Genomic DNA, 13,214 nt, shown 5'->3' with positions numbered 1-13,214 from the left:
TGCGACACGCTGAGGGGGGCGGCGGGGCAGGGGCTGAGGGGGCTGAAGGGCGGCGGTTACGGCGGTTGGGCGGCGGTTACGGCGGTTGGGCGGCGCGGTAACGGCTGTGGCGGTTGCTCGGCAGGGGGCTGCACGCTGAAGGCGCGGAGCCAGACGGCGCTGGAGTGCTGCGCGGCGCTGCTGGGGCTGGACGAGGACGACCTGCGCGGCAGCCTGACCACGCGCGTCATGCTCACCACGGCGGGGGGCGCCAAAGGCACGGTCATCAAGTGAGTGAGCCCCCGCCGCGCCTCAGCGCCGGAGTAACAGGCAGTCAGCCTGTTAAATACCTAATCTACACAGAAAGCGATCTACATTACCAGATTTAACAAATACACCGTTTTGAGGGGTGTTTTACAAAAGCATTTCTGAAGATACTTGGGCGCATCTCTTGTAATGGGGGCTTCACAGCGGTCCCATGAGTGTGATGTGCTCCTGTGGTATTTAGGTCTGAGATGCTCTAATTGGGGGTAGGAGAGAGCCCCCATCATGCACCTACCTGTGTCCACCCTTCTTAAGTGTCAGAGCGATTGCTTTCCCTGTGTGTCACATCGAAGTCTGTTGAAATTGAGTTCCAGCTCAAAAAAAAAAAAGAACAGCAATCCAGAAATGTGCTGCTGCTTGCTGTCGGTGAACAAGTGTTTAACCTTAACTGTGAAGTTAATGTAATTTCACAGAAACATATAAAATAATGAAACAAGATAAGACTTGTTTGTTTTTTTTTTTATAGCTAGACAGAATGAACCACTATTGAAGTAAATAGCAGCCTTAAAAAAAAAAAAAAGAGTAATTGTCCCTTTTTTAAATTCACTTACATTTCGACAAGAAGCTATTATCAATGTAACTTCCTAGGTGATTTTTTTCTATCTACACATGGAGAACAAAGAACCACAAAGAATGTGTTTAGACATGGGTAGTGATGGTAACGTTTCAATACCATGACGATTACGACTTTTCTGAAACTGATCTTCATGAAAACTGTCAATTTCACTACAGTTTCCATTTGCTTATGAAAAAACTCTGCTTGCACCACAGATTTTCTGTTAGTCTAATCCATCTTGATAGGGATGCTGGATGCTAGCTAAACTGCACACAACTGAATTGTATGTTTTAAAGTTTGGTTTTCTAACACTGTCTACTTGATATATGTTGTATTTTTTTCTGCAGTTGAGGAAAACTTATCAAACTAAATTTGGGCTAAACAGTTTTGAACAAATTAAAAGCTCTGTGTTTAGCTGAATGCATTGATTTTTTAATTAGGAAACTAATTACCATCCACTCACTGGAAGAATGCACAGGAGCTTCATATTGATTGTAGGGAAACAATCAGATTGTTTTGGGTTTACTGAATCAGAAATGTAGCTTAGTGCATGTTTTACCGGAAAGTTTAATATATGAAAGCCATCATTAATTAACTGTATTAATGTGGCTTATGTAAGTTCCTTGCATATTTTATCTCTTGAAATTTCCTCCTGTTATTTAAACAGATACTTCATGCTATAAAACAGAAATTGTTGTTAACAGTTCATAAGCTTGTGGACTTGTAAACTGGTTACATCAGTTACAGCTGACTGATGTAACCTTGGTATATACCGTCAGTGGGTCCAGTAAAAGTGACGAGTGTGAGTTAATACACCTAGGTTATGTCAAATTTATGAGGGGGAAAATTGGTCTTTGAGCACTTGAGAGCGTTGGCTGTTTCAGTCCTCAAAGGGTAGAATAGATTTGGAGTAATGAAGGTTTCCAGTGGTCAAGAGCTGTGCAAGAGAAGTAATCTTCATCATAAATTATAAGAAAACAGGGGTGGTGGGAATACTGTTCAGTGCCCACTGCCTGATCTCCAGGGTGCAACTGATCTTCCTGGCTGCGTTTGGGCACAGTAAACCATTGGTGACAACCTTCACTGTTTGGATGTCATGTCTTCTAGGGGAACACAGCAGCTCTTCTGAAGTAATTCATATTCAGGAAGAGTCTTAAGTTTAGCATGGGTACAGGCTGTTCTGGTAAATACATTACTGAATAGCTGATCATGAGGTTTATTTCTAGATAGAGGAAAAAAATAGATTTTTTTTGGTGGTTTGCCTTTTTCTATACTTGGAAAGAAGAGACGTGCAAGAGTTAAAACTTAATAGTGATTACCACTGAAAAAGTTGCAGTTGCAAATGATAAGCAAAACAGCAAGGTCTTTGATATGTTAATCCGGCAGAAACTTTGTCAGTATAATGGATGAAGTTAGAGCAGACAACTATATATCCTACAGGACAGATGGAACTCACATTATTAACACATGGTGGAATGAGATTTACAGGTTTTGAAAGTTTGTAACTTTTTTTTTTTTACTTAATTCAGCTTGTGATCCACTGTAACTGCTGATGCATTTACATTTTTGATTTCTCCTAAGTATATTACCGCACTTTTTTTTTTTTTTAACCAAAATCTGCCTTGTGGATTTTTAGATCATGTCTTCAGTTTGTAAAAATAGTTTATGTTAATCGTGTTTCTGAGATTTCCTGCTTTTGTTCTTAGTTCAGTATTGTCAGACTGTTTTTATGAACATACTCATGATTTCTCCGTCCGGATTAGTGAAAGTGTTAACTAGAAGCAGAAGGGTTTTGAACAAAACACGTCCATGTCAGATTCAGCTGGCACCCAGCTGGAAGTGCTCTCTGTGAACTATTGACTCAGTCTCTGAGAATAGATTGGTTTTGGCTTTTGTATGCGTAACATGGAGATAAACTGTGTCTGTATAGTTTTCTTTTGAGAATGTTTGGTGAGACGTATCAAGTCCTAAAACAAAGGCACATGGATGGTGCTTCCCTTTCACCACTTCTCAAGTGACCCTGTCAAGCAAGGTTTCTCAACAAGTCATCTCAAACTGATTCTTGGCTTTTTATTATCTGGTTGCATCTGAGATGATTACACATGGTTCTGACCTGCTCTGTTACATATTCATATATATAATTTTTGCTACAGCTTCAAGTTCACCTTGGAATATGACTGTAAAGATTTTCTCTTCAGCGTATTTATCTTGATAGTCTGCAAACACAAGTAGCTGTGTTTTTGTGTCAGCAGATCTTACTTTTCCCCAGTGTTTTATTTTGTGGGTGGCAGTAAAGGATTCAGAGGACTCCCTACACCATCTCAAAGGATAAATGCATTAAGCTTCTTTCTCTAGCCTTTTCTGTACTTGTGCAGCTAAAAGCAAACATACGCTAATAAATGCACAATCGTGTCTTCTTCCCATGTGGCTTACTGCATGCACAAGGAAAGTGGGTTGGACTGTTAGTTAGTTATTAAATAGCCACCAGGTTTTGCTATGGCAGGGTGGTTTAGAAACAATCTGATTGCTATTAATATTAGAGTTTTGACAAGTACATTGTTTTGTTTTGTTCCATCACCCCAAAGAGCTACTCCTTTCTTTCTTTCTTTCTTAGGGACTTTTTGTGTGGAAGCAGATCATGTGAGTTCTAGTAGGTCACAATGAATAAATAGCTCAGCTGAAATCGCTGTGCTCAGAGTATAACAAAGGCTTTGTTCAGCTGGGGACAGTGGAGCCAACAAGGAACAGTAGGAGAGTGATGCTAAATGCTATCTCCGGGGATTTTATTAAATACTAATGTGCAGTGGCCTGCCAGGGAGACTTGACAGCTGCGCTACATTTCTGTGTCCTTTTTAGTCTCCCTCAAAAAACATAATAATCACCTTGTTGGCTGATGTCTTTGCCATGATGTAAAGTGTGTTTACAGAGAGAAATAATGTGTTTGTATTCAAAGTCCAGTACACCTCTTAAACTGTAAATGCACTGTGCTAGCTTCACGCTTTCGAAACACGGAGGCTTTCCGACAGATCTCCATCATCATGAAGTGGATCATTTTACATTGTGAAACATTGAACCGACATCATCTCAAGTCGTCTTCCTACTTTTGAAGTAGCACGTTTTCTACCAAAATGCATTTTTAGTGATAGTACTGAAGTATTTTTTTAGTTAAGTAAACCTTTCATTAGGTAGGGTTATTTCATCCAGGCCATTTTAGCTGTGAAGCAGTAATCAGACTGAAGGAAAGTGGCCTTTGGATATCATTTCACCTGCTCTCTCTCCCCTAACTGTTGACAACTATGGGCAAATTACAGATATTTAATTGTAATTTATGTAGTCTGGGTAAGTAAACTGAATGATGTTAAATATTGGAAAATGTTTGAGGATTGTGTGGAATTTTCCCAGCCCATGAGAGAGCTTTCCCGTAGGCCTCAGACTCTGTGAATCCCTGGGAACTGTACTGAAGAAATTAGTATGAAGACCAAGCAAGGCTTTCTTTGTTACCGCCTTACCAATGGCTAGAAAATTGAAATTCTTCCCTCTTCTTTACGAACAGCTGATGGATAGAAGAGAGGGGGAGAAGGTGAAATGGAGGAAGGAATTTTTTTTTTTTTTTTCCCTCAGACAAGAAACAGGAGAAGAGAGACCCGGTGAGCAGAGCAGGGGAAAGGAAGATCACAGGAAGGAAAGCCCATGAGAAGGAAGCCACTCATTCTGAGAGGCAGTTCTGTAGCAGCGCTCTTCTGTATCTACTGAGTCAGTGAAACTGCAGCATTGTTTTGTGGTTCTGTGCTTTTTCAGCTGTGCAAAAAGCATTGCTGGGTTACATTTTCTTCCCACAAGTTTCTGCTGCATCCTGTGATAATTTAAAATAGGGCTTTGTGCGGTCCCTGGAATTCTTCTTAGTGATGGTAGAATTTGATAGTTTTAAAGAATAGGGTCATTTTAGTAAGTACATGCTCTAGGAGTATTGTTCCATTTGTCATGTTGTTTAATGTACTTTAAAGAAATGAAAGCATAAATGATTTTAGTGTATTCTATTATGCAATAGGCCTGTGGCTGACACGTGGGCATTAGCATTCTGATCTCTTAAACGTATCAGAATGGAATGTAAACGTATCTTCCTGCTATTTATAAGATAAGATTTCTGTCAGTACTTGTTACCCTAAGATAAGTCAGGAGATCCTTAGTGGAAGACAAGATTGTGTGTTAAAGCTAATTACTATCTAATGTAATCTAGCTGCAGGTGTCCTTAGTGAACAGAGTCTCTGGTTCCCTGACTTATCAGTCACAATAGAAAGTGATCTCCATCAGTCTCACATTTCTGCATCTGGCGTATCATCTTTGAAAAATACAGAAATAGTAATCATGAGGTAGCTTAGTGCTTGGGCATCCTGGGAAGTCGAGGAAATGATGCAACATGGGTAAGCTGCGTAGTGTTAGTTTTCCTTTTCTGATTTGCCAGTTCTTTGTACTCCTGCGTGAAGAAAGCTGCCTGGAGGGGGCGACAGAGCAGTTCTGCGGCCGTGGCACCTTGAACCTCGTACACCTCGTACATGGGGCTTGCTGAACAGTTCAGATGAGTTATTTCTTAAATGTAGATTTTTGCATATTTGAAAAGTTCCATAGCTGGTTATCCACCACCTTAGCTAAGCAGGCTGACCTTCGATTTAATACTGATTGTTGTTGTAGCTGTAGTCCTCCAAGGGTACGAGGCTAGTTATGGGGAGAAGTGAAATAGGGAGGTACCTGTGGAGAACTGCTTTGTTTATGAAGCCAACTGATAATTTAGAAAAAGTAGAAGTGCTCTTGGCATACAGCTGAAGCCATCATCCCATAGTCTTCAAGACAAAGAGGACTGCTGTGATAAAAATCCTGACATTCCTTCTTCTGCTCCTTCCTGCAAATTATATCAGTTATCAAAGGCTCTCTCCCTAAAAATCTCTTCTTTCGGTTTAGTTTAACATTGATACAGCATTGTGCAAAGCCTTTGTGTACCCATAGCTGTTTTGAAATTTTAGGCCTTCTTTCCATGCATGAAATTTTGATACTGTTAGGTCAAGCAGCTGTCAGTACTTCAAACTTTTTTTTTTCCTCTTTGTATTTATATTTTATATTGACACGTAAAAATCCTTTGGAATGTTTTTGATCTTTGTCAGTCTGATTCTGTTCTGGTTTGATTCTGTTCACGTTGTTGGGGATCTTACCTTTGAATTATTTGGTAACATGATTAGGATCTAAGTGCAATTTGCAATCATACCATAAAGCCAAAAGTTCATTTTTCATATTTCTCTCATTTATTTCATAAAAATTTCCATAAAGCTTTTTCCTTCTATGAACTGTCTTATTCTGAAGACTTCTACAAGTACTTCCTGAGCTGCATAGAGTAAAACAGTTTTTATTTTTGGTACGCCTGTCTGTTATTCTGAAACCTATTTAAAAGCAAGTCTTGTAGAATGTATTTATTCAGGAAGTAAGATAGGTAAATGTGCTTTTAAGTGTATGCATTTTAGGCAAGTCACTGTCATACTGACTTCATGGAATAGGTAAATACATATATGTATAGCTAGAGCTATATTTCTGATATTCCCACAGTTCTTTGTCATGCATTTAATAGTCTTTAAACTTGTGACTTTAAAAAAAAAAACAAAACAAAACACAAAAACCCATAAAACTGTAGACAATGATAACTGCTAAATTTCAGTGTAAACGTAAACTTACAATAAATTGTCAAAATGTAGAATAAAACTTTATAAAAAGGGATGGAAAGAGATAAACTCTCACTGTTTTTCCAGTGTTTTGAAAAAAATCCTCCTGTTTGGGATTGTGTCAGAGTTTCACCACGAGATCACATGCCCTATCTGTGCATTTTTTTGTTTTGTTTTGTTACTGATTAATTTACAGTCCTATAGTTTCAGTTATAGCCTTTATGAAAACATAGGGTCAAAGATGTCAGAGCAAAATTGAACTATAACTTTTATTGTAATAAGCAGCTCATAATAAATAGTTGAAATATTTTTGTTGATAAGAATGTTTCAAATGTCTTTCTCTGGCTATTTTCAATATAGCCTCTAACTATTTAATGATTGAGAAAGAAGTCATCTGCATCTTATTGCTGATGAGGATAGTGAAACATTAGTCTTTCTTTTTACAGATAACATATTTAGTCTAACTTGGGAAGATCATACTTAGTCTAACTTGGCAAGATTGTTTCTTGGCACCTAGGTTTAAAGCCCAGCCTTTTTGTGTCCTGACTTACAAAGACAGGAAAGGTTCTTTTTAAGTTTAGGGCCTAATCTCAGTATTTTCAAGTGAGAAATTCTGAAACGTAAGATCTCTCATTTATTTATTTCTTTTAATAGGGTACCCTTGAAAGTGGAACAAGCAAACAATGCTCGTGATGCCTTGGCTAAAACGGTGTATAGTCATCTCTTTGACCATGTGGTAAACAGGGTAAACCAGTGTTTTCCATTTGAGACTTCTTCTTTCTTCATTGGAGTTCTAGATATAGCTGGTTTTGGTAAGTATTCTTAACAAGTAAAATGTTTTTTCTAGTAATCTGTTATTACCACTGTAATAATACACATGTATGGTTTCATTGTATGGGACCTTGCTTTGGTTTGCTGCCAGATATAACTGTCTGTTATTTGTCATAGAAATATGATCCGCCACAGCATTTTTCTCTCTTTCTTACATGCAACTTGAAAATCTGTAACAGCTTTTATTTCATTGAAAGAAACAAGTATATATCAAAAAACATTTTTAAATGTTAGCACTATGAAACTTCTCTTATTTATTGTGATGTAAATTGTTGGAATGCTGGTTTATCACAGAAGTTTACTATTTTTCAGAATACTTTGAACACAACAGTTTTGAACAGTTCTGTATTAACTACTGTAATGAAAAACTGCAGCAATTTTTTAATGAAAGAATTTTGAAAGAGGTATGTTGTATTATTTGATTTTTTTTTTCAGTAAAAAGATACTAAAAGTAATATCATTTTCCATAAGATTTCTCATTATGCTCATATTAAAAAAATGAGTCAACCACAAGTAGTCTTCTTGCTGTGTGACGTGATTGTGCTAGAAAAGAACGTGACTTTTCAAAAAGAAGCATCTTCCTTGCTTCTTCCCTTAAAAAAAAAATCAATGAAGAATTCTTACTCTAAATACCATTCATTAAAATGGGGCATCCAAATATTGGGCAATATCTTGTAGATAATGGGAGTATCTAAAAGCATTGACATATCATTAAGGAGGTGAGGTTGGAATATGGTAAGCTGTGCAAGGGAATTCTAAAATGTGTGTTCGTTCATGCCCAGTTTCAGTGGGTAAAAAATATGTGGTGAGTCATATTTTTTCTTTTACTATTATTCCTTATTTTTCTTTGTAAAGGAACAAGAACTTTACCAAAAAGAAGGCCTGGGGGTTAATGAAGTGCGCTATGTAGATAATCAGGACTGTATAGGTATGTACTTTTGAAATGTCAAGCTATTCACTAGCATCTTGGAGAAAAAAGCTTAAACTACTTTAAGCAGTTAGAGGCAAAATATAAGTAGTGCTAATTTCATGTTTTTAATGACTGTTGAAACCTTGTGATTTCTTTCTTTTTTTTTTCTAAATTCCATTTCCAGTTGGTAATGGATCCATTTTGTCCTGCAGTGTGTTATAACTGCAGGTGGTACATCTGAATTTCTTGGCATTTTAATAGAAAACTAATCAGAATGCCTAAATATAACAAGATAAATAAAAAGAAGGGTGTGGGGGTGTCTGAGGGAAAAATTTCCATTATTTTAAACACCCACCCACCCACCCTTTTTGTTTTTTGTGAGCCAATTGGCAAAGAAGCAAAATGAATTATAGGCAATAGGCTGTAGAGATTCCTGTTGCTGTGCTGGTTTGCACAGACTGATAGACCAGGGGCTTACTTGTTTTCTTTACGTTCAACTTGTGTTCTCCAAATTGGTGTATTATGAGCAGAATTTGACCTTGCTTTTGCATTTACAGCAATTTATTTATGGTAACTAGTCACTTAGTTCTGGCTGGATTGAGGATTCATAGTGGCAGAATTCAACATCTGTTGCAAAATGTCTGCTGCTCTGAGTTTCTGTAGCTCTGCTGAAGAAGTTTTCACCATGTTGGATAGGACTGTGCAGTTGGTAACTCTGACTTAACTGAAGATGATAGCTCTTGTCAATCAGGCGTCTTAGCCATCTTGTGAAAAAGCAATAGAAATGTATCTGAAGGAGGGAATAAAAACATAGCAACAGAAAATGTGATTTCTATGAATGCAAACCATACCTCTTCTAGTGGTTTACTAAAGCATGTGTGTGAGCCTGTTCCCAAAAACGTTATTATCATGTAGAGACCATCATGTTTCTGTAAAAAGTGTTGTTCCCCCTGCCATTCCATTCCTGTTTGTTTTGAAGCATAATCTCAGAATCAAAAAGGGTTCCCTGATGCCTATTTAAAGAGGTCTCTCTCTGTATAGTGGGAAAATGGGTCAGGTTGTAAAGACTGTAGACAAGTTGTCTTTTACCACCCATGGAAATGGCTTGAGCAGCTTACATAAACATACAAGTAGTAGTCCCTAAGCCATGACCCCTTTTACTGTTCCCTGTGACACCCCACCACAGATTTTACACGTTTCTTCATTGTATAAGGTATTCTTAGGTAAGTTAGTAAAATCATGGCCTGATTAAACTAAGCCTTTTTTCTGTTCTTGAGTAGTCAGGAGAAAAAGATTTTCTACTGCCTTCAGAAGTGAGTGAAAAAAATAATGTTGGTTTGTGTAGAAATACGATTTTGCTTAAGGTGTTGGGCCAGGCCAGTGATAGCAGTTACCTGATACAAGCAATTATCTCATAAAGCTCATACTACAGGTGCATTCAGGTACTTATGGGACTTAGAGGACTAAATTGAGCTTGAGACCCACTGTAAAAATAAAACAATCCCTGCCATATCTCTTTGCCCTATGTTCCTTGTGTTAAAGTTAGAATTTGATAATATGTATAGAATCTTGATTAAATCAACAATTAAAATTTATAGAATTAATTTACAGTGCCTTTCTGTGTTAACAGCTTTCCCAAGATAGTTATGCAAAACTAGATCAGTAGCACTTTGCACTTTTAATGTTCAATTCTGGTATGTGATTATGTATTTAATTTTTGTGTTTTGTTATTTTTAATAGATTTGATTGAAGCAAAATTAATAGGTGTGCTGGATATTTTGGATGAAGAAAATCGTCTTCCTCAGCCAAGTGACCAGCATTTTACTTCAGTTGTGCACCAAAAACACAAGGACCATTTCAGACTCTCTGTAAGTTTGTGTTGGCTGTCTTCTTTTAATAAAACAGTTCTTGGAACTGTTGATAGTAACACTGAATTTAATGAAAACCTTTTCTAAGAAATCTCATACCACAGCAGTTTGTATGATCTGTATGCTTTTGTTCAACAAGTTCAGTTATTAGGTTTGTTTTGAAAAGTTCACTAAAGGCTTGTTAAGTCTTCTAGCAATTCTAATATCCTGTTGAAAGTATAGCCATATTCTTCACTTCTGTTTGAAGACTGTTAGTGTGTAAAGCATGAAAAGGAAAAATACCAACACATTTTAATTTAGTCTATTTCATATCAGATGAGCTATTTTGTTGTTAATTTCCAAAACTGCTTGCTTTGGAGAAGATTTCACTTGCATGAAGTGTCTAGCTAACACTTCAGCAATGAAAGTAAGTAACTCACCAGGTGAATTTATTTGTCGTTAATTCTTTAACGTACAGCACTCCGTGGAAGGTTAATGCGAACCATTGCAACTTTTATACATGACTTCTGTTGAAATACAAAACAAACAATCAAACAAAATCCCTGCTGAAAAAATGCAATCAAAAGGAGCCAAACAAAATTGCCAGCTGCTTACCTTTCTTAAAGTTTCCTCTTAAGCTTGCTTAATTAGGTTCCTGTGCAATGAAACATTCTTGTCAGTATGTATATGATCAACAAGGTGGTTGCCTTTTAAAAATGTTTTAAGCTTCTATCTAATCCTATTTATATGACAAGGCTATTTGTCGGCTTGTCATCAGCTGTGCAATAAATGGAATAGAAATTGTTGACAAAAGGCAAAAAGAAAGTCAACTAAGTAGACTTAGCAATCCTGGACAATTTTATTTTGAAGGGTGTGAATGAGAATGAAAACAGGTTTTTGAAATATCTTGGTTTGAATTGAAATAGTAGTGGTCTTCACCACTGTATTGCAGGCAATATCACCTTCAACATCCTGGCAAAATCATGATGATATCCTAGGAATACATTTTTCTCATTCTCCCATGTAATTCTTCTTTGTAATTCAAGTTTTTAATTCCAGATCCCTAGAAAGTCTAAATTGGCTGTTCACAGAAATATCAGAGATGATGAAGGCTTTATTATCCGGCATTTTGCGGGAGCAGTATGCTACGAGACGGTAATGTTACTTAAGTGAATAAAGTCAGCTGTTTCTGTTACGCTTTATAATACGCTTTTCAGTGTATATTGGTAAGAATAACAACAACAAAATTTGTTAATTAGAAGAGAAATGGCAAAGTTGATATGTTTTAATTTTGAAATTAGTTTTGTGAATGTGTGACAGAATTGATGTTTTAATTTCTTTTAACTTCTCAGATGACAGACTTCTGTTGACATATTTTGTGTAAGTGTCAAATCTGTAGGTAACAGTGTCAACATTACAGATATTGAGCCACAGTCTGCTACAAATCTTATGTCAACAGAGGTCTGCATCTCCAGCAGGAGAATATACCACATAACACAGAAGTGTTGCTAGACTTAAGCAGAACTTTTCAGAAGCATGCTTGTTCTATGCAATGTAAGTTTATTATTTGTTAAAACTCACATTTTATACTTTTCCATTTCTACTGTTGGTAGAAATGTAAGAATATGAAATAGCTGAAATTGTCACCCTCAAATACATGCTGAATACTTGTCCTTGTTTTATGACTATTAATCATACAAAAACATTGAAACATCCTAAGCCAACAAACACAATTCTTGAAGAAAAAAAAAAAGAAAAAAGAAAAAAGTAAGGGTATAGGATAAATGAAAGATCCATAACACTTCATTGTTCTCGTCTGATACTCCAGTGTGTAAAAGGGAAGCTAATTCCAAAGATGTTCTTTGTCATTTGAAAATGCAGACTTTCAGGGCGTGTTCTTACTTCAAAATACTCCAAGAATAATGATTGCTATAGTGTTTTGAAATAGGTGCATTCCGTAGATCATTTTAAAAACAAGAAAGCTGAAGTCTGTGTGCTACATAAACCAAGGTCACACACAGACTCAATATCAAAATAACACACAACGCTGGAATGCATTTATTTATGTTCACATGGTCTATGTTTACTGTCTACCTCATCATCATATGTTAATAATACCTTACGGTTTCTTCAGGAACAGAGCCAGATATTTGCACGTAAGCTATGCTCTCTGAGCTAATCAGGTATGAGGCAGCTTTGGTCCAGAAGCCATGCTAACATGCTTGACTTCATTTATCCCCTTCTTCAGAGGGTTTTACTTAGTTTGGGCCTTAGTCGGACTACAGCTGCCTTGTATGCTGTTCATAGTTTCTTTCTCTTTCTCACTGGTCTTGTGGCAGCTTTCACAAGCTAATTTCTGGTGAGGGCATTCAACTGTCTACATTTATGTTCCTGTTGTGTTCTCATAGTCCAAGGGAATTTGGAAGGCCTGTGTTTGTCCTCTGACTCCCATCACCTTTAAATCCTTTTATATGATGTCTTGGCAAATTCATATTCTCTCATTCAAAATAATTTTGCCTTCTTCTGTTCATAAATGTCAAAGTAACTATTGAAGTTGCATCACAAATTCTTGATAGGGAATTTTGTTAGGGTGAAATTGGATACAAGTGTCTTAATCTTTGAATTTCAGTTTAATAAGCAGCTCTTAACATTTAAAAGTGAGGCAATTTAAATAAAACAGAGATGTACGGCTTGTCGGAAGGGACGATATCTTTGGTTAAATCAACTGTTCTTCCATGGTTGCAGTACTACTAAGATAACTGTTTTTAATTTCATTTTCCCAACTTTAGATCCACCAGTTAAAGTGTGCATGCTAATTCCTATTTCACAACAGATCTTAACTTTTCACTGCTTCTAATATTATTTAAGGTTCTCAGAACTATCAAATTGATGCCCCACCCTGGAGGTGTTCAAGGCCAGGCTGGATGGGGCGTTGGCCAACCTGATCTTGTGGGTGGCATCCCTGCCTATGGCAGGGGGTTTGGAACTAGATGATCTTTAAGGACCCTTCCAACCTGAGCCATTCTATGATATGCTGAGTACTGGAAATGGAAACGAGTGTA

At 37.1% G+C, this 13,214-nt stretch overlaps 1 protein-coding gene across 10 annotated transcripts in view; it reads left to right on the top strand.

Annotated features, from left to right (window-relative positions):
- Nucleotides 1-13,214, top strand: part of MYO6 (myosin VI) — a 106,451-nt gene that overhangs the window by 59,425 nt on the left and 33,812 nt on the right. For all 10 annotated transcript variants that reach the window (XM_066994648.1, XM_066994647.1, XM_066994646.1 and 7 more), the window contains exons 12-17: nucleotides 125-269; nucleotides 7,219-7,376; nucleotides 7,708-7,799; nucleotides 8,251-8,323; nucleotides 10,046-10,173; nucleotides 11,212-11,307. In XM_066994648.1, the coding sequence (XP_066850749.1) occupies nucleotides 125-269; nucleotides 7,219-7,376; nucleotides 7,708-7,799; nucleotides 8,251-8,323; nucleotides 10,046-10,173; nucleotides 11,212-11,307 (692 nt within the window). The remainder of the gene's footprint in view (nucleotides 1-124; nucleotides 270-7,218; nucleotides 7,377-7,707; nucleotides 7,800-8,250; nucleotides 8,324-10,045; nucleotides 10,174-11,211; nucleotides 11,308-13,214) is intronic.

This window comes from Anser cygnoides, chromosome 3, assembly GCF_040182565.1.
Source record: "Anser cygnoides isolate HZ-2024a breed goose chromosome 3, Taihu_goose_T2T_genome, whole genome shotgun sequence".
Taxonomy (NCBI): Eukaryota; Metazoa; Chordata; class Aves; order Anseriformes; family Anatidae; genus Anser; species Anser cygnoides.
The sequence above is the reverse complement of the archived record's forward strand: the minus strand, read 5'-3'. Positions and strand labels throughout refer to the sequence as shown.